This window comes from Talaromyces proteolyticus, assembly GCF_021365285.1.
Source record: "Talaromyces proteolyticus strain PMI_201 chromosome Unknown BGW36scaffold_4, whole genome shotgun sequence".
NCBI classification, from domain to species: Eukaryota; Fungi; Ascomycota; class Eurotiomycetes; order Eurotiales; family Trichocomaceae; genus Talaromyces; species Talaromyces proteolyticus.
Window position 1 is genome coordinate 2241393 of NW_025764280.1, and position 19881 is coordinate 2261273.

Consider the following 19881-nt stretch of genomic DNA (forward strand, 5'->3'; position numbering starts at 1 on the left):
ATGTCAATTTCCCAGATGTACTGAGCCTGGAGATATGTTAACTGACTTGAAACGAAAGATAACTCATGGCACTGCACAATGTATGCATATAGGCACAGCTTGGGAATTCTAAGTTGATAGAATGCTCAGCTCTTTTATTTTGTGCCTATTAGAGGCATGGAGACACACAAGGGACTGGTTGAGAGGCTTAATTTAATCATTAGCTTAGATATGATGGTATGAGTTATAGGTAGGATAGCAGGGGAAACTTATTCCCAGTTGCTGGTGCTAGAGAATACAAGCTGTCCGTCACCGGTTCACTTATTTAAGCCGTTCTCGCACATAGTTTGCTTAGCACATAAGGCCCCATAGCATGTGATTTCATCTAGCATATGTCTAGCTAGGGCATATTCTAGATGAAATCACATTTCTCCTGCAAGCTTGCGCTAGCCATCACCACCAGGGCAGCAGCCGTCACATGCAGTGAGACACAATTTTTCTATCCAAACAAGATACAGCCATACTTGAGCACCCGGGCCTGTTTCGCATACAGACGTGAAATGTCCTACGTATATTCTCCGCCTTCAAATGGTACTCAGATGTCAACGGGCCGCCGTGGACTGTGGCGAGGGAAGTCAATGTCTTTGATTCGATTTTTCATCGATTTCGGTATTAAGAACAGTGGATTCACTCCATCCATGGTCGCTGCATTAGGACTACTGGTCGGGGTGACTACTTGTTTCTTGAGTTGTAGCCCGGCTTTTCCCTGCAGGTTTCCTAACTCCCGTCCCCTGAAACCGCTTTTTTAGCCGAGCCTCACGATTACGTGACTTGGATGATGCGGGCTCGAGTTCAACAGGATGGTTTGGTTCGCTCTAGCCGTCGGCCACATCCTGCACATAAGAGTCGAGTAGTGAGCTATCAAACGCATAACGATCCGGCCTTCGAGATCACTGATCCCACCATGATGGCGGACGATTTGAGTGGTCAAGAGTTCGATGACCGATCAGATGTCAATTTGAGTCCGACGTATTGGGCCAATACTTTGATTTTGACGCTGCATCATAGTGCGCGGAGCCAATGCAATGTAAGAATAATAACGATAATACTTGATAAGAGTTTTCTTATCACAAGGGTCATAACGTCATATATTTATTAGTGGATGGATTAAAATCTATCAACTGAAACTAGTCCTCCAACGGATCATGGACATGGGTATGTATGTCAAAAGTCTTTGCCTCGTGGTCAAGCGCCCATTCCTTGATTGCGTCGAAGTCACGACAGGTATGTAGGGTGGTTAAAAGACCTCTTGCGTTATTTGTCTCCTCGTACCACTTCCAAGTAATGGGCGAGATATCCGATGAGCACATGAAGCTCTGTCGCATGGAGTCAATACAATGATCGATATGGCCCATATCCATCATGGTAGTCTCATTAACGCCAAGATCTTGATGTCCTTCACCAGCCCAGATTTTGAGTCGGATCATGTTCTAGATAGTTCATAAGATTGTCAGTGCCCTCTGTGTGAATATACATGTACCCGTCTCGTCGCAGACCGCCAAACTGCGAGAAGACGGGTATACATTGACGAAGGCTACTGACCAAACAGTGGAGTTGGTGGAATACGTCGAGTTGTATAACATATTCTCCTGGGTATTCGGGAATAGGCACGGTTTTGTTCACCAGTTTTGCCGCTTCGCTCATAGGGATCCTGCTTATGCCAACTAATCTGTTAATACAAATCGTTTTAATCACCTGAGATACTTACAGGAGTAAAGGTCCTCCCAGGCTGCTAGATTCTCTGGAGTAGGAGGTCCCTGGTATTTAGTCAAGTCTGGACTGATGCTGCGCGTGAAGGCGAGGTTCTTGTATCTGATTGCCTTTTCGGCGGGTGCTTAGAGAGCATTAGGCAAATACTCAAGATAATAATAGTGAGTTAATACTAACAATAGACATGATCTAGTACTGTTCCATCTATACTTTTATACGGACAATCTTGCACTGTTTGACCTTTCCAAAGAACTCCGATGGCCACCAGGAGTGCAGCCAAGAGAGCCCATTGCGCGACAATTAGTCGCTGCTGCCTCCGATAACTCAATCCCAGCGCTGAGTTCGTGTATGAGTCTGATGAGGACTCATCGCCTTGCAGAAAGCCTTCTTCCTCAGGCTTTTGTGAAACGCGTTGGTAGGTATCTGAAGGCATTCTGTGACATGGCAGAAAGGAAGGTTGAATGAAGAAAGATAAACCTGTTACCAGGCTCATGCGGCAGGAAGGCAAAAGTTACTGCCATATTTAGTCTAACCAAATCGAATAATGAATTCTAAACTACCATTTTAACCGGCCATTAATATTAATCCGTGCTATTGTTAGAGTGGAGATCCATTGGTGATATCGCGCCATATTAATTTCTACGCTTGTAATTGTTATCGGTATGGTGAAATGGAGACACAAATAACACCATAAGGCGAACAAACAATCCGCTCAAGCATTAGATAAAATGCTATGTATAATACGTCAATTCGAGAATCCAGACAAACTCCGTACTAACTCCTGAGCACCATATGTAAGCATTGAGGTAATCGGAACGAGGAACGCAAAACCATGCTACAAGCAAGTGGCGTTCAGCCGGACCTGTACAAAAAATGGCACATCTTGTATAATTACTTATCGTGCCATATAAGGTAAGAGGATGCGAGGGTGGATCCTCGAGAAGGTGCCTATATCTTGACTAACAACGTGGAATACATGAATTAGTCCTAAACTCCTAGGTAGTCTGTATGCCGTGTGCTATGTGCTAATAAGTATACAGAGCAGTCTTTTTCATATATAAGCATCGTCAGTCAACAGGACAGTTACCGACGGCTGATCAACCAGCAATGCTCAAAACCTTATTAGGAAGGTCGTAGAAAGGCTCGAAGAGTCGAATGGAATAACAACGAATGAAAAAATAAATTAAAAAAGCCTGTCGCGTGTAGATAAGGCGGGGTAGCCAACTAAGCATTTTTCCAATTGCCTATCATTTACTAGCTCACCAACAATTTGCAAGCCACCAACGCACTAAGATCACCAACCAACAAGCTTATCAGTGTGTAGTACGAGGGCTGAGGAAATGCGTCGAGCCGTTCCTGCATCCGCGTTACGACTAACAGAAGCGTTATTTAATTCAGTGCAGCTGTGCATGGATGGCGATGTCTTGCCTTATTGATAGATAAAAAGGGACACGATGGACGATGAACGAAGATTCAGAAAATAATGATGTGACGGGACTTGATGACTGTCAACCGGGAGATCGAGATGTTTCGATGTTGTAACAATGCGCCTTATTTTCGTGATCCCTAGTTGGAACAGTTTTCGCTCTGTAGCAGGAGGCTCCTGGGTTTTATAAAGTTTGTTTAATTAACTCTATACAATATGATGGGATTTCTAACAAAGTTAGTGGCTTGGCCAGGGATATTACCTATTTAATTGGTCATATACGAAGTAAGTAAATCGTTTGTTATTATAATGTATTGCCATAGACCCCTGTAAAGGCATTGAAATGAAAAAAATTGCGATGTTGGAAATTCTGGCTAAGCAACTCCGTATTGTTGTGATGGGCGCTTCAAGCCGCGAACGTCGGAGTCAACTAAAAATAGTAACCTCTTCATGCAATATCCCTCTTTGAGGTAGTTCTAACAATCGCAGAACAGACTGGGAGGATTTTGACTGGCGGGATATACCACAGAAGGTCTTAACTCTCACTATCCACAAGAGGCAACCTTCATAATTAACGCATAACTAAGAGTTTTAGGCTACCAACAGTTTGTTGGCATGTTATTAATAAAGGATCCGATAATGGTTGATACATGCAGATACCGAGCTCGTACTATCTTGTTTATAAATTTCGATATGGCGCGATGTCACCTCCATATCCACCATAAAAAGATAGCTCGATAGGCTCAAGCTCTTCCACCTTATGAATTCTGCCACCAACCTCTACGGGGTACGTAGGTGGGAGTGGGCTTCCAACTGACCAATGCTTTCTTCAGAGAATCCTGCCAAAGGTGGGACACAAACACGAGAAGCAATCAGTCTAGATGACATAGTTATGTATAAATACAGGCTCCATGTCTGAATCGGATACACCGAACCAAGTGTCATATTCTGGCTTCCTTTGGATTATTTTTGATTACACTTTTCATCATGAAATCCACCCTCGCTGCTGCCTTTCTTCTGGCTGCGACATCGCTCGCTGCCCCCGTTGTAAGCACTATTTATTTCGGATTTTATCAATTGACTTGCTGAACATGAATGAATATAGGACAAGCGTGATGTCGACCTAGTTGACGTGTCTACTCCCGACGGCTGGGGATATAAGCGCGGTGCTGAGAAGCGTGACGTCGACTTAGTTGACGTGTCCACTCCGGATGGCTGGGGCTACAAGCGTGACGCCGAGAAACGCGACGTCGATCTCGTCGATGTGGCTACTACTGAGGGTTGGGCTTATAAGCGTGATGTCGATCTTGTCGATGTCGCTACTGCCGAAGGCTGGGGATACAAGCGCGATGCTGAGAAGCGTGACGTCGATCTTATCGATGTAGCCACGACTGAGGGTTGGGCTTATAAGCGTGATGTCGATCTTGTCGATGTCGCTACTGCCGAAGGCTGGGGATACAAGCGCGATGCTGAGAAGCGTGACGTCGATCTTGTCGATGTAGCCACGACTGAGGGTTGGGCTTATAAGCGAGATGCTGAGAAGCGTGATGTTGACCTGGTTGATGTTGCTACCACCGAGGGCTGGGGATACAAGCGTGATGCCGAGAAGCGCGATGTCGACTTAGTCGACGTGTCCACTCCCGACGGCTGGGGCTATAAGCAGTAGGGATGCCATGCAAATCTGGCTTGGGAGTATAACCTCTAGGAGTGATAATGCATGGATTCAGTTAGTTCCTCTTAGTTAAGTACTTGACCAAAATAGCAGTATGTGTTGGATAATGACAATATTCATGTATCCTTTGGAAAGGCTTGAAGAAATAATCAAGAAAATAATCTTATTTGATCTATTTTGGAACAATGTCAATAGCCGTGGGCGTAGAATGGGATATTAAGGTCAAATATAGCGGCTCCGAGGCGTGCTCTCCCAACCTCAGGATGCAAGAAAAGACTATTTCTATTGATGAAATCTATGACCAGAATGATTAAGAGTACAGGCTAACCATGCGGACTATTCGGACTTTAAGAGATATCCACTCTATCTCGCTTACCTTATTGAGCAGCCGCCTTTGATCATAGCACCTTGAATCTCTCCTTCCTTGAACTACCTCGCCATCTCTTCAAACGTCACCCATTCAACGCCTTCGTGGGAGCTAATGTGTTCAATGAGCTTTTCGTGCAAAAGTTGAACCTGGGGTCTACCCGACACTTGCGGGTGGATGCTGATTGGGAAGATAAAAGGGTCGTATTCGCGGCAGTAGAAATCAAACTGAGATTTCCAGTTCCGCAGGACGACGGAATCCAGTACCAGGTCTTCCGGAGTTGAGTGGAGGCCAGTCATCCAAGTGCCAGTTGGCCGAAATTTCGACAATGCCAGGTGGCTGAAGCTTCGACATGGGCGTCATCCAAGACTCTGCTGGTTTGCTGACGTTTGTTTCGATATTCGTTGGGGCATTGGGTAGATAGTAGGGCTGACAATCATGATGCATAAATGAGTGGTCATAAATAAGGTCGTGCTCCTCCAGAAGTCGGACTGTGTTGCCAGATGTTGCCCATGCTGGTGCAGTCCATCCACGGGGCCGTTTACCGCTCATTTTGGTGATAACCTCTATGCTCTTGGCAAGCACGGCTCGTTCTTGTTCTTCGGAAAGTTCGGACACGAATTCCTGGGTATATCCATGCAGACCGCCGCAAAATTGTAAGCACGGTCATTTTCGAGCTGAAGAGACATCAGTACTTACATCTCATGACCGTTGTTTACAATATCCGCGAAAATTTTGGCAGGGAGAATGCTCGAGACTGGCACCTGGCTTCGGTTTAGTCCTGATCAACTCTGGGATAATTTGAAAGAAAACTTGCTGTTTCTCGATGAATTCTGGTAGCATAGTCCGACTACATGAAAATATCAGAGTCTATAATACTAGAATTGGGAATTGCTAACACTATATCCACTGCCCCCTACATTCACCGCCGGTTATTCTGAAGATAACCATCCGATAGAAGGATTGGACAAAGGCTAACCCTATAAAAGACATGTCTGTACCAAAAACCCCCTATCAGAAGAACTGGCTTCCTACCGTGCAGTCTGCTACTGTTCCCAGAGACGGATGTACACGCTCGAGCAGCAGTAAATGACCCGATTGCAACCCGATTGCAACAGATTCCACTCTCACACTCTGAATGTGTGCGTATCTACAATGTTCCATTGCCTACCAGAAGCCATTGCATGGTCACGCAAGAAACAGGGCACCGTCCCACCGTCCGAAATACAAGCTTGAGCCAATTGGCCCACGCAGCACAAAGGACATGCGGTCTTGAAAAGGGGCTGTAAACGAAATATTCAATACTAGGGTGTTGTGAATTACCATGAACTGCTGGGTATTATACCGCCTTAACATGACTAGTACGTAGTTTCTTAAAACCCCTCTCGTTACAATTGTTAAATTTCAATCGTACGGAGTGGAGATTACAATTAGGCGTGTGGGGACGCGGGAATAATGCATTATTGCATCAAACGTTGCTTCTGAACTTCGTATAGCCGCACTTGATACTGTCTGCCATTTCCTTCGATGCACCGTATCCAGACTATCGAACAGTCAAAAAGCAGCAAGAACTACGCCTCAATTTTTTAAAATATTCGCCACCAAGCCCGGCGGTATCAGGGACATCATAATAATATTGTGGTGGCAAGAAATGTCAGCTAAAAACATTGCATTCGGCGTCTGGTGCATTTTCGCGGACATCTCCTTTTGCATTCATTAAGTTAGTGGTTTACCAACTCCACAAGAAATGATCAGGGGCTCGACCCGAGTGAGTTAGCCCCAAAATAACCAACCTAGAGAATCTAAATTAATTTCAGCCGTATATCTCGATACCTTGTTTTTAAATTACATAATTACAGAGACACAAAAGCTGTAATTTCAATTATGACAATTACAAATGCTTGTTTGGAAAATGTGCCTAACTGTTACACATATAAGGACATTAGTGACTTTTAGTCAATCTGCGAATTTAGACCTTTATCAATGCCGTCTTCGCTAGGCGTCCTACTATACGCCGTCAGTGCCCGCCCTCGCAGTTCATGATGTGGACGCGACCGATCCTGAGTCTCCTTTGGGCTGCGACAGAAATATTCTTGGCACTAGCTGACGTTGAACCATATTATGCATCCGAAGATTATGAACAGGGTAGTTTCGGGGAATGGCCTCAACAGTCATACAAATCCTCATCAGTGATAGGGCCTGTGTTGAATTATCATCGAAGTGAGAAATGCAATGGAGATGGGAAGTATATCATGATTACGCCGCGGGGGAATAGCGTGCCTACATGGGGCCCCATGATCCTCGATGGACACGGAAATCTGGTCTGGACGAAACGATATGGCCCAACGTTTGGCCTGAACGTTCAGAAGTACAGAGGAGAGAACTATCTCACATTCTGGGTGGGGGATGATCAGGCCGGTCACGGTAGTGGCAACTATTACATGGTAGTATATTCCTGTATTAGTTCTAAGGGTTTATCTAATATTGTATAGTTGGATTCCGCGTATCAGGAGGCGTACAAAATTAGTGCTGGCAACGGGAGAGCTGCCGACCTCCATGATTTTATCATTACCAGTGAAGGAACGGCAGTGTTAACCCTGTATGATGTGTTGCCAAACATTGATCTCTCTTCGGTTGGTGGGCCGGAGAGAGGATATCTGTTGGACTGCGGATTTCAAGAAATTGATATCGAAACTGGCCAAGTGATTTTCGAATGGTGGGCATCAACCTATTTTAGTTATGACGAGGCATATCGAGGTGTCGAAGGCCAAGGTCAAGAAGAGAAGACAGCGTGGGATTTTTTCCACATCAACAGTGTCGACAAAGACTCAGTTGGCAATTATCTAATTTCTTCAAGATATATGCACTGTCTTGCATATATAAATGGTAAATCCGGAGATATTATATGGAAGCTTGGTGGGAAGCATAATATGTTTCTCGACATGGTTGGAGGTGCCACGAACATTAGCTGGCAGCATGATGCACACTTTCATAATAATGGTAAATCTATAACGCTCTTCGATAATGCCTCCCGTGGTATCGATGGATTCTCACCTGCCCCAGATGATCCTCCCAGTCGTGGGTTGTATCTTGATCTGGAAACGGAGAATCTGACTGCGAAAGTACGGCATACTTACTGGAACCCCCGAGGAATTACGAGCATCTCACAAGGATCCCTTCAAATTCTTGACGGAGATGATCGCGTGATAGTTGGTTACGGCATCACTCCTGCTTGGACTGAATACACGATTGATGGAGAGGTCCTGTGTGATGTACACTTTGGCACCGAGTTAGGCGTTCCTACCCGAAATGCTATTTCCTATCGCACCTCTAAATATGCCTGGGTCGGACGACCTGAAACGACCCCGGATATGGCGATTGATGGGAACCAGGTATATGTTAGTTGGAATGGTGCAACAGAAGTTGCAACATGGATCATTGAAGGAACTAGGTCTACGAGTGAAAATTGTCGTGGGGTTTGTCGGGAGAATTATCATATTTTAAGCTCTCGGCCAAAGACCGGATTTGAAACCGTCATTGAAATCCCCGATCATAGTTCTTATCGGTTCCTTCGTGCGCGTGGCCTTGATAGGACTGGGTATCTGCTAGGCTTCACAGAGACCATTGAATTGGGAAACACTACTGAATCCAGGCAGATTGCGAGTTACCTGCGTAATCCGACTGATTGGCTCTTATTTTCTATAGCACCAGCTATCGTGTCTATAACTCTTCTGGCGGTGACAGCAACTTTTATAATAAGAAAGAAAACGAGCCAAAATGGTCGACCTTGGGAGAATGAAGAAATCGAAATAATCGGGTTGTTAAAGGCTGAACGTTCACTTGAATGACTGGTGATGTTAATTCGACTTGTAATATACGTAGCATGAAATTATATACGCAAACTTATATTTACAGAAAAGTTTGACACATTTTCGATATAGACTTAGATATTATTCTTCCAGTCTCGGTATCACGCATCTATCAAACCATCCCATCGTCGCAATGTCTAAAATTATCTTTGAATGATTTTGAGACTTCCGCATAGCATGCGTATGTTCCGCAGCGTAGTCTCTTAATGCGTCCCCGTCTCTACACTTGTGATGCTCACCATAGCCTACATAAGTATCCCCAAATGTATACAGAGTAGAATCTGCATTTCTCATTGGTACCTATAACTAAATGGTATGTTAGTGTAATAGGAAAGCTATGGATCGAGCAACTCGTCTAACACGTAATACTACAAAAACGTACTTGTAAGAGCTCATCAAAGCAATGTACAATATGGGCCCAGGTGGATTCGCTTTTTTTGCTCAAATCCACACCAGATATACCTTTGCCAAATACTTCCTGAGAACCTCTTGCTTTTCTTATTACAGGTTTGACTCCCTACGGCGTATTCCACCCTTTGAACTCCTCTCTATAGTGATGCAAACGCCTTGCTCCCTGCATATCACATAGAAATTACTATCAGACAATACGCAATCAGCTCTTATCAGACGGGGTATAGAAAAATTTACACCATATGGACTTAGCTATTTCAATACTGAATTACAGAAGTTAACGCTGGTTAGATCATCCGTATTCACAATACGCCGTACTATAAGTTACATACGTTTCATTACGCATGGCGCCACAGATCAGAGTTGAAGATCTCGCGTAAATACGGTATAAGGTTATACTAAACATAGTCCTATAACAGCTCTAACTAAAACCGCGCGTTATCTCCCGGCCTTAGGCTTACAGTACTATAGCGAGCGAAACTTAGTGCGGCAACCTTAATTGATGCTTCATTGGACCACGATGTTCTCATTTAAGTTCAAATTACATGACTCGACAGACTTCGTACACTACGATTTATTGTTTTGGAAATGGCAATCGTCATCGAAATGAGCGGAGACGATTGGCTGCACGATTTATCCTTCTGCAAAATGGGATTCGCTAATCGATTATTTGCCGCTTTATTTGGGGGCATTTTCACTTCCCAGCTCGTTGTATATCATGTCGTCCATCCAAGCAGTCATTAATAATTGCTATTAAGCCCCTTATATCATGATGCATACTTTCATTGCGAAATCCCGAGGCCCGAGGTATGATGTCTTACAGGAATGCTAACTGTATGTTTATGGGTGAGCTGATTTGCAGTAAAAAAGGGGGCGGTGTAGGTAGCACTCTAGGTTTGCTCCTCTACATCTTTCGCGACAATATATGCCTATGTAGCTTACGACTGTACTCACTTTCATCTCTATAGACAGATATACGTAGATATTTAATTATAGATCAGAAGCTGAATTGATAGTCTTCAGAAAATATAACGAGAATGAACATTACTCAGGAGGGTCGCTTATAACGAAGTCATTCATTCATTCATTCTCACCTAGCTGATATACACGTATACCGTCTAATTATTTGGAATTTATTTCCTCTAGGAGAATATTCACGCCTTAGTCTGTACTACATATATTATTCAGATCGTTTAAACCCTCATTCTCACTTTGCATTTGTCAATCTAACTTGGTAAGACAGTACGTGAAGATCTCCTACATACTTGGTTAGATATATCACTAGCAGGCCTCATAGCGTATGTGCTGACTGAATAATTATGCACTTGGTTTATTGTGACACTGAATAAAAACATATATTACGGCGACCACCAGTACGACTGTAGCAACCATTGAAAGAATAGACATAAGGACAACGAGGAGTTTGTGTTGGGTGAGAATTTAGTATAGAAACACTGCATATCATACCTTGATAGATAAATGGATTATCTCATAAGTTCAGCTTGCTATAGCCTTTAGATAGAATAGGTAATATATCCGTCCACTTCTTAGTAAAGATACGTGTATCTAACTATTGTGGATAGCGACCTTATGGAACTTAAGCCTCAACCCTTCGATATAGCCATGACAAGATTAACTTGGCCCCGATAATGCAGTGAACCTCAAAATGCCTCATATACGAGCCGCCTCTGCTAAAATCTGACTTTCACAAAATCTATTGCCGTCTCTGCATTGACGTACTTCAAGTCATCTGAGCATCATGCGATTAGCCTGACCTTCCCTGTTTCTGTTCCCCACTCGCACCTTTCCTGAAGGAGAAAAAACCCACATAGCCTATCTGGGCCAAGATGAGAGGGCTAGCTATGACCTTGAGGTCTTAGCATTCACGACGTTGGATCGAACGCCCCGGATTTGCAGAAGAGAGTCAACCAGCTTCTCTTCTTTCTTTTCTTTTCTTTTTCTCTTCAAAGCAAGTCAATTTCAAAATGCCCGAATATCTACGTCTTTCGCAGTCAGACTCTGGCCCTTCTATCTCAGAATTATCGGGGAAAGAGGCGAGTTTTGACAACCCTCGACATTACAAATCTCATCATCATCCTCAAGGAGCTTGCCTCAGTCGTCAGCAGTCATTCGTTTTATACCTTCTGTCATTTGCTACAGCGTTGCTGGCCTTGAATATTCTTTTGATAACGCTTTTTTATTTTCGGTCGCGGAGATATACATATCAACCTGCTAGCCATTCTCCATTGCTGTCGTGGGAATTAGACGTGCAGAATTACAAGAAGGATGGCGACTTTAGGAGCTAGGGTGATATCCAGTATGTGTTTATTCTATGCTCTACAAGAAGTATATTGTGAAATAACTTAATGCCTCAGCATGATAAGTCTATATTTGCGACTAAGTTGCTTTAAAAACATAATTTACTTGGTCTTTTATATCGACATCGTGATCTTAGTATCTACATCGGATGAAAATGATGGATAATTTCTTTGGTAGAGCAGATTCCGGACAGCTAAGGAATAATTCGTGTATGGATATATCACTTCCTCAAGATAACCAGAATACCGATGGAAGTGGAAATCCCCCAAATCCTCAATCCCTCATAGTCAGCTTCATCTACCCTCTATCACCAGATCGTGTTCGATGACGGGCTTGTAGCAAGTATTTAAACGGCAATATACAAGTAACGAATTGAGAATTTTAGTTCATATTATCAATATTATATATTGCTTTTATCTCTAGATTGATATGTAGCACGAATTTGATATACTACGAAAGTATACGGTGTCTGCTGCTCGCAATATGTAGTGGTAAAGACTGGATGCGTTCATTTGAAAAAGCTCTCTGAAATAGTAATGATCGCTTTGTTACGATAGTTACATGGTTTGACCATACTTCTAGCACCGATCCCTAAAATTGTCTCCAATCCTCAAGTATATCCCCGTTCCTTTCGGGTCAAGTATGGCTAATACTTGAAGCATTCAGTGCAGAATTCCAGCGCAGTAACCATTTTATTCAATCCCTCACGGCTTGTTCAACGTCGTCTGTTAGATTTGCTCAGCGGCAGTCCCTTTCAACGTATACAGAAGACAACTTACGCCAGGAAGACTGGGACAAGGTCTAGCAGTCGACAGTACCTCCCTCAAGGGTATCACGCGCCTCGACATCAGCAGCGGCATTGACTGGGGCTGCGACCGCAATCATGGGCAAAGCAGCCAAGAAGGCAAGGATGGCTCCAATAAAACGCATTTTGAAGTTTGAAAGTAATCCGTAAGTAAAAAGTTTGATTCAAATAATGATCTTGACAGAAGGATGTTTGTTTATAATGAGCCAGTTTAGCCCGGAAACTCTTTGCCTTTTAAGTGATTCCCATCTCGCCGAATGTCCAATTTCATCACTTCGTATAACCTGCCGCTTGCAGATAAACAGAGCGGCCTTATCAAAGGATTTAGTGTATAACGTAAATTCTGCATGTATGGTATAATATTGATCGACATAGATATTTTATCCCCGGAATAGAAGAGACACTAATTTCTTACATTGATTACAGAGCTTATCAATTAAATCAAAATTACCACCTATGAGAGATACAGTGATACACAAGTACAATAACAGAACTTGAGTCACGCCCTCGTACTTATCAAGGCCGCACTCTGTACGAGTATTCGCCGCCACCGTCCATTACTATCGGCGACTTCGGTGAGTCGGGCAATGCTTTGCTGACAATTGAAGGCCTCTCCTCTCAGTTGACGTGCGGCTACCCTTGACCTTGCTTTTGCCATAGTCTCAACCACGTTACTTCCGTTTTTGCTTCAAAGACTTGTTCTCAGGTGCCTATAGATTTCACAATTTTTCTTCTCAATATCAATCCTTTTATGTCCGGCAACCATGCAGTTTGGACGTTCGAAGTATTCGAGTCTAAGCGATGAGGAAGAAAGCCAGTCTCTGACTGGAAAACGTCTCAAGGGCTCTGAGTTGCCGTGTGGCTGTTATACTAGGAGAACAGGGATACCTATCAGGAAAATTTGTGTTTCGGCCATTGTCGTTGCCAACATCTTGCTTTTTCTTTCCACCATCGCAATGACATTTATGTCTAAGGGAACTCTCTGCTCTGAGAAAGAGATGAGCTCATACTGTAAGTCTTGACTGCCGTCTTCAATTTCAGATACTGAGTAAAAAGCTCCTATATTCGACCGACTGGGTATTTATAGATCGGAATACCGGCACAATTACACCAATTACTGGTGGGATAATAAACCTTCCATTTTCCAACAAAGGCCCTCACCTGAAGTTGACGAAGCTTGGGAAAGATTGACTAGCACGGAATCCATCGCTCTGAACACAGATGAAGTTCGCAAACTAGGGTATGACCCGGAAACTGTGTGGCCAGCACCTGCAGATGAATTCGGGGAGGGTGTCTACTACGGGGTCATAGACGTATTTCATCAAATGCACTGTCTGAACATGCTCCGAAAAACAGCATGGCCTGCATATTACGGAGATATGAGAGAGAAAACCAAACACACACCACTTAAATGGGAAGATCACATGCTTCATTGCACGTACGCCGTTCTGCGAAGTCTTATGTGCCACGCAGATGTAGAAGTTATCGTCGGCCAGAAATTCAAGGGATGGCCTGGGCTTAACCTGAATTTTGCCTCCACCAAAAAGTGTCGCAATTTCCAGGATATTCTGGAATGGAAGGAGGCCAATACAATCCACCAGAAGGCCCCATGGTCGGAGTACCCTAATATACCAATTATAGAGCAGGATCCTCAGGGAATTTTGACCCCCTATGGCAACCATCTAGGACTGGAGGACTGGGCAGAAAGTCAAGGTATTGATTTAGAGATGCCATCAGAGTTGGCCTGGCAACCAAAGAAAAGCAACAACGATCCCGAAGGTCAGAACAAAGAGGAGTAATCACTTTACATATTAGATAGTTGAAAGAATGAACTTTTTTTTACTAAGTCTAATCATAAGGCGTCGTCTTGTGTTTTCATGGATACCCCTCGTGGCTTTATTATTGATAACTCACTGGCGTACTAGAAATAACAGGCTTTTCAGCTGTTGAATGATATTTTGCAGAAGATGGGCCAGTATTTCGGCGCCTTCTTTATTACATACCTCCGTATTCTTAGCGTCGTCACTGCATAATCTAAGTAAATATAGATGTCTATACTAGGGCTGACGTCGTGGTCAGCAGTGAGTCTCAGGACAAAATCCACTTTTATTGAAATTGTGAGACTGACTGTTATGTCAGTCCCCCCAGTGGTTCAACATTACACTGATTTACTATGGGATAATTGAACTGGATGACTATGTTGATTTATTCTGAATCTCTGGCTCATTGCGAGGGGGGCGATAGACAAACCCCATACAAATATCAATTTAGGTGCACTCTGACCGCTACCCTCATTGGACTATTACTAACGGTAGGCAGCATCACATGAAGCCACAGTTTCCCAAGCCTCATTGATTGAAACGCAACTTCTCTGACGAAAATATATATGTCGCTGAATCCTCTTCACACCTCGTCGAGGGCTTGATAGGGAATGCCAAAACCTATCACGACTTCAGCCTGCTGTTAGAGCGAGGGCCACACAGATTCATCCATTTATCGATTGGGGGAGAAATGCCAGATATGGTCAAGCAACAGTATTTTAATCTTTTAATCTGCTCGTGCATTTTATCGTCTTATATTATCTTTCGTTTTGATACGGAATACACAGAAGGGCCACGTTCTATCGCTAACATCTTCCTTGCCTTCGCAGATCCAGTTTTCTTTTTACATTACGCTCAAATAGATAGACTATGGTGGAAATGGCAAATCAAGGAACAAAATGGTGGCTTTCGAGGTTATGATAGTATAAATGGTGTTTTTGAACCTTATGACGATACTGCATTGATCTCAGACAAAGATATGCTGATATTCACTGGGCTTGGTGATGATCTAGAAGCTGAGAAGCTGGGGATGTAATTTCAACGAATACCTCGCTACTGTGCTACGAATATGAATGACGAAGCTTTCGGCCATTGACCAATCTAGCTATACTAAGTGCGACTTTTCGTCCAATGATATTGCAATATTTGAAATTTTTACTCTATACCATTTTATTTAATCCTCAGAGTTCCTTTTGAATTCGACTATTTGTGTTTTCTCTCTATGAATATGGACAGTTTTCCCATCATTCTTTCCAAGTCTCAGGAGAATGGAAATAATCCGGCAGTCATACTGCCTCTTGCATACCATATAACTGACAAGGGATTCACCGTATCGACTTTCCTGATTTTCTAGCTTCTATAAAAAAGATTGATTGATATCAGTATTCATATCGATTGGTCCTCAAGCCTTAGGTAGCTAAACATGAAGTTTATTGCGAGAAGTCTTCATTATGTATTCTCAATCGTATTGGTAATATGGCAAGCCAATCAATCAATTATTGGACAATTGGACCTTGATATTAAATATTTAGTATATGTAATTGGTCAATTCTCACTGACGCTCCGACTTTTGATCAGCCAAGACTAGAGATTCAGAACCCAGCCAATTAAACAATTTGTTCGGTTAGGCTAAAGCTGTCAACATCGTTTTGAATTCCAGCTCACCTTAATTTTTTACGCTATAAAAAAAAAACACCCTATTCACAATACTCTTTCCCAAATTAAAACAAACTTTAAAGATGTCTCAGGCCCCAACTATACCCCAGCAAGACCGACCCCCATGGTTTCGCAAACAGTTCGGCAGTCGCTTCTCGCCAGCCATGCGTCAGCTACTTGTAGAATACAGCAAAATTCCAGCTGCAGAAATAGATGAGCATATTTACAGCATCCGTGAACGAGCATGGCAAACCTCTCCATATCCGTGTATCGGCGGGTTCACTTTCTTGGATTTCGCGTTTGCAAAACACCCTCGATACAAGACTGTACTTGGACAATTAAAGACAGAGAAAGATGATATTAAATTTATTGATATAGGATGCTGTTTCGGGCAAGAAGTTCGCAAACTTGCCTTTGATGGGGTATCGCATGATCGATTATACGGATCCGACATCCATCCGGAGCTGCTAGAACTTGGGTTTGAGTTATTTAGAGACCGCGACAGATGGGCTTCTGCTACTGCTGTTGCGCCATCCTTCTTCCCTATGGATATTTTTTCACCCGTTGTTCCCGGTGATATTAGGTTTGATATTGTGTATATTGCAATGGTGTTCCATCTCTTCTCACGGGAGAAACAAGTGCAGGCAGCGACAGAGATTGTTACCAAACTTCTTGTTGACAAGCCCGGTGTTATCATTCTTGGATCGCAAGCTGGAACGATCAACGCCCGCTCGGTGCAGTCTCGTCGACATGCCGACAAGGCATCATTTCTACATGACGTTGATAGTTTCAAAGAAATGTGGGTAGAAGTAGGCGAAATGACAGGGACTACGTGGGCAGTCGATGCAGTTCTTACAAAACCATGGGAGAGTCCAGAAAACAAGGAGATTGCGGAGAAAGACCGCTATTTTGTGGATGACGATGTACGGTGGTTGGTCTTTAGCGTTGTCAGATTATAAAATTACTATTGACCTAAGAAATGATATTTTTTCTAATCCTAAGCACAATTTACACGATCTCCTAAATATACCTGATAAGTCACCCCTCAATACATACATGCAGTAATAAGATCAATCCCCGCATACCATGAGGCCAACTGAATTACATCATTCCCCACTACTCCAGATACTGGATGACTCGGTATACTGTATGGTCTCCAACTACATGTACCGTCTCCGTCGATCTCGGTCTACCCTTATTATGCTGCGGTGTGTAATGACATACATACATGTATTTATATATTGGGGTATATCCATGTGACCACCTCCACTCGCTGATCCGTAAGCAGATCAGTGATCCGGATAGCCCGGCCAACAAGCTCCATACTGGCTCTCGTTGCGGGGATACTCCGCATTATCGTCTAAGAAACCAGTGATCACTGGTTCAATAAATAATGTTGGGTTGGTGATGTACCAGTCCCGCGTGCGGGGAACGGGATCGACTCGTTACATGTAGGTTGTCTGCAGCCGATTCTTACTAAGTACTGTGCTATTACTATAATCTAATATCGGCGATGGCAATGATCTTCAGCCCAATTTTTAGCAGTTTATAATTTATATTCAAATCAACCAAACTTGGCTGAGTTTTTAGTACCAAATAGTGTGGAAAACACGTTAGAAAATATCGAATAGGTTAAAATATTGAAAATAGATTAGTCTCCGCCACAACTCAAGTTTTTTTCATAATTTATTCGGCTCGGACGTTATTCTTTATGCATATTTTATCGGTCACTATTTTACTTTCGGGATTGATTTCTATTCTTATTTTTTTCTTTTCTTTATTTTGAAATTTGGGGTTATTAGTGGAACCTCACCAGACATGCAGGCAGACTATCGATGAATGAAAATAGGAATCTATCGGAGGATAGAAAAGGTGAATTATTGAGATGATTGTGGGTTCAACTTTGTCTTCCTAAATAATTATAGGTTAGTAGGTTCAATAGTAATTTGAAACATATATTCGACGCCATAAAGTAAAACATACGTCAATTGATTGATAAGTACATTTGCATGATGTTGGGGTAAAGAAGTAGATATGTAAATTACACGTGTCGCAATCACTGTACAACTCCAGTTGAACTCTTCTATACGATGCTCAGTAGATGTAACATAACATGGAGTGTCGCGGGTGCATTGCAGGGATCAGGGTTGGTGAAAATAACGTCGACTTCTATCTACTATCGATCTAGCTATAGGCACGAATAGTACGGAGCTGTACTATTGTCTCATCAAGTCAAGCATAGTATAGTATCCCACAAACACAAACGCAGTGTACTTATTTATAATTTTACATGTCTACTAATACGAAGTTCGACGAACCCTGGGTCAACGACCTTAGGATAGGTACGGTGAAACTAGGTCAAAAGCAATTTATTAAAATCTCCCCGGTCTATTTTGTTAGTCTTAGAACCTATATTATTATTAGTACGGGATCACTTTCCCCTCTGGGCTAGCCGCGGACTGTCGGCCGCACAATAACACGCGAATCAGCCATGCACGTGAGATTCAACTCCTATTTTTTGAACCTCAACCCAGTCAATAGTACTAGTACTACTTACTAAGGAGCAAGGACGAAGGAGTAAGGAGGAGAAATGAGTGGTGGATTATTTGGACCAGGCCTAGACTAGTCTCATTTATGAGCAGAGACCCACTCGCTGCGACAGTACTGCAGGATCAATTGGCTCGGCCTTACACTATTTCTTCATCTGAGGACAGAGTATTTTACTACCAATTATGTAAATCGTCCCATATTATTACTAAGCTGTAGACGCAACAGGAAACAAAGACGATGCTGTATGACGCGAATACGTGGATACGTGGATACGTGGCTACGTGGGTACGGTTCATGCGTCGCTGGTTGCATTAATAATAATACTAATTACAGGTAGTATTAGAATCGTAAAACTAATATAAAACGGCGCTCAGCACGGACAAGTCTCAAGCACGATCGGCGGTTTGCCTCTCTGTACATACTATGGCACAACGTGATATGTCTGTATTCGGACTCGCATAGAAATGAATTCGACTTAGTCAGCTGTGGTACAATTGGAAGTGTATTCTAATCGGAGAGTTATGTAATGGAGCGTAATATATGCGTAATGTAATGTGAGAAATATGCGGGGATTACATCCTTGCACCCGACGCTGTCCTGATTGGTCCGTGCTACCCCGGACGCCTTTCAGCCAATCGCCGCGCCACATCTCCATCTCTCCACCCATCCACCAGCCAATGAGGGGGGCCACCCTTTTAGCCGACAGAAACTTCCATTCACCCTGGCCAATCAGCTCATGCGTCGTAGAATTTCCCCTCATTTGCGAGTGCGTTCTCTGCTGTTTTCTGTATGATGTCCGCTCGCTGTTAGCCTGCAGCAGCTGCATGGGCCGAGCAGTAGTCCCATCTTGATGAGCAGACGGGCTCGATCCCGCTTCCTGAAATTTGGATCTCCGGCCGAGCTCGAGTCCGCTCGTCAGCGGCTCACCTGTTGCTGCTCCCGAGCTCCAGTAGCTAGCATGTCTCCGTCTGCTTTATATAGAACCCCTTTCTGCTCGGTCCCCAGCTTACTGCAGCTCAGTCCAGACAGCCCAGGACCTGGTAATCTGCAACTTCAATTTCAATTTCAGATTAATTAATTACTCCTTAATTACTCCTCCAGTCTTGTTTCATCCTCTTGCGGGGCTCCCGTCTCAACCCTGTCACAAGCACTCCACCTGCAGCTGCCGTTTTCTATCAACGATACTATTATAATATAATATTATATTGTCAGTGCATTGTCTGAGGTGAGTGTGTGC

The 19881-nt window shown here is 43.3% G+C and overlaps 7 protein-coding genes across 7 annotated transcripts; 5 read left to right on the forward strand and 2 right to left on the reverse strand.

The window, feature by feature from the left end:
* Positions 1 to 1166: 1166 nt before the first annotated feature.
* BGW36DRAFT_415802 (uncharacterized protein) lies at positions 1167 to 2172 on the reverse strand (the record flags this gene model as incomplete). The annotated part of the gene is made up of 4 exons (XM_046219328.1): positions 1927 to 2172; positions 1748 to 1873; positions 1582 to 1703; positions 1167 to 1469 (listed from the first exon to the last, which is right to left on the reverse strand). The coding sequence occupies exons 3-4, from the start codon at positions 1681 to 1683 to the stop codon at positions 1167 to 1169; spliced, it is 405 nt and encodes a 134-aa protein (XP_046074592.1). The 5' UTR covers positions 1684 to 1703; positions 1748 to 1873; positions 1927 to 2172.
* A 1948-nt stretch (positions 2173 to 4120) lies between these two features.
* BGW36DRAFT_406045 (uncharacterized protein) lies at positions 4121 to 4841 on the forward strand (the record flags this gene model as incomplete). The annotated part of the gene is made up of 2 exons (XM_046218984.1): positions 4121 to 4222; positions 4281 to 4841. The coding sequence occupies exons 1-2, from the start codon at positions 4163 to 4165 to the stop codon at positions 4839 to 4841; spliced, it is 621 nt and encodes a 206-aa protein (XP_046074593.1). The 5' UTR covers positions 4121 to 4162.
* Positions 4842 to 5111: 270 nt separating this feature from the next.
* Positions 5112 to 5859, reverse strand: BGW36DRAFT_447726 (uncharacterized protein; the record flags this gene model as incomplete). The annotated part of the gene is made up of 1 exon (XM_046221729.1): positions 5112 to 5859. A coding segment is annotated over one exon (423 nt), but the record flags the coding sequence as incomplete, so codon positions are not given.
* A 1100-nt stretch (positions 5860 to 6959) lies between these two features.
* Positions 6960 to 9062, forward strand: BGW36DRAFT_459982 (ASST-domain-containing protein; the record flags this gene model as incomplete). The annotated part of the gene is made up of 3 exons (XM_046222074.1): positions 6960 to 6982; positions 7038 to 7658; positions 7707 to 9062. The coding sequence occupies exons 2-3, from the start codon at positions 7254 to 7256 to the stop codon at positions 9060 to 9062; spliced, it is 1761 nt and encodes a 586-aa protein (XP_046074595.1). The 5' UTR covers positions 6960 to 6982; positions 7038 to 7253.
* A 4163-nt stretch (positions 9063 to 13225) lies between these two features.
* BGW36DRAFT_447734 (uncharacterized protein) lies at positions 13226 to 14417 on the forward strand (the record flags this gene model as incomplete). Its single annotated transcript, XM_046221730.1, has 4 exons — positions 13226 to 13629; positions 13660 to 13666; positions 13706 to 13908; positions 13930 to 14417. The coding sequence occupies exons 1-4, from the start codon at positions 13383 to 13385 to the stop codon at positions 14415 to 14417; spliced, it is 945 nt and encodes a 314-aa protein (XP_046074596.1). The 5' UTR covers positions 13226 to 13382.
* A 712-nt stretch (positions 14418 to 15129) lies between these two features.
* BGW36DRAFT_357530 (uncharacterized protein) lies at positions 15130 to 15474 on the forward strand (the record flags this gene model as incomplete). Its single annotated transcript, XM_046213884.1, has 1 exon — positions 15130 to 15474. One exon carries the CDS (start codon positions 15130 to 15132, stop codon positions 15472 to 15474), a length of 345 nt encoding a protein of 114 aa, XP_046074597.1.
* Positions 15475 to 15834: 360 nt separating this feature from the next.
* BGW36DRAFT_375195 (uncharacterized protein) lies at positions 15835 to 17494 on the forward strand. The gene has a single exon (XM_046215736.1). It carries the CDS (start codon positions 16178 to 16180, stop codon positions 17051 to 17053), a length of 876 nt encoding a protein of 291 aa, XP_046074598.1. The 5' UTR covers positions 15835 to 16177; the 3' UTR covers positions 17054 to 17494.
* The last annotated feature ends 2387 nt before the right edge of the window (positions 17495 to 19881 follow it).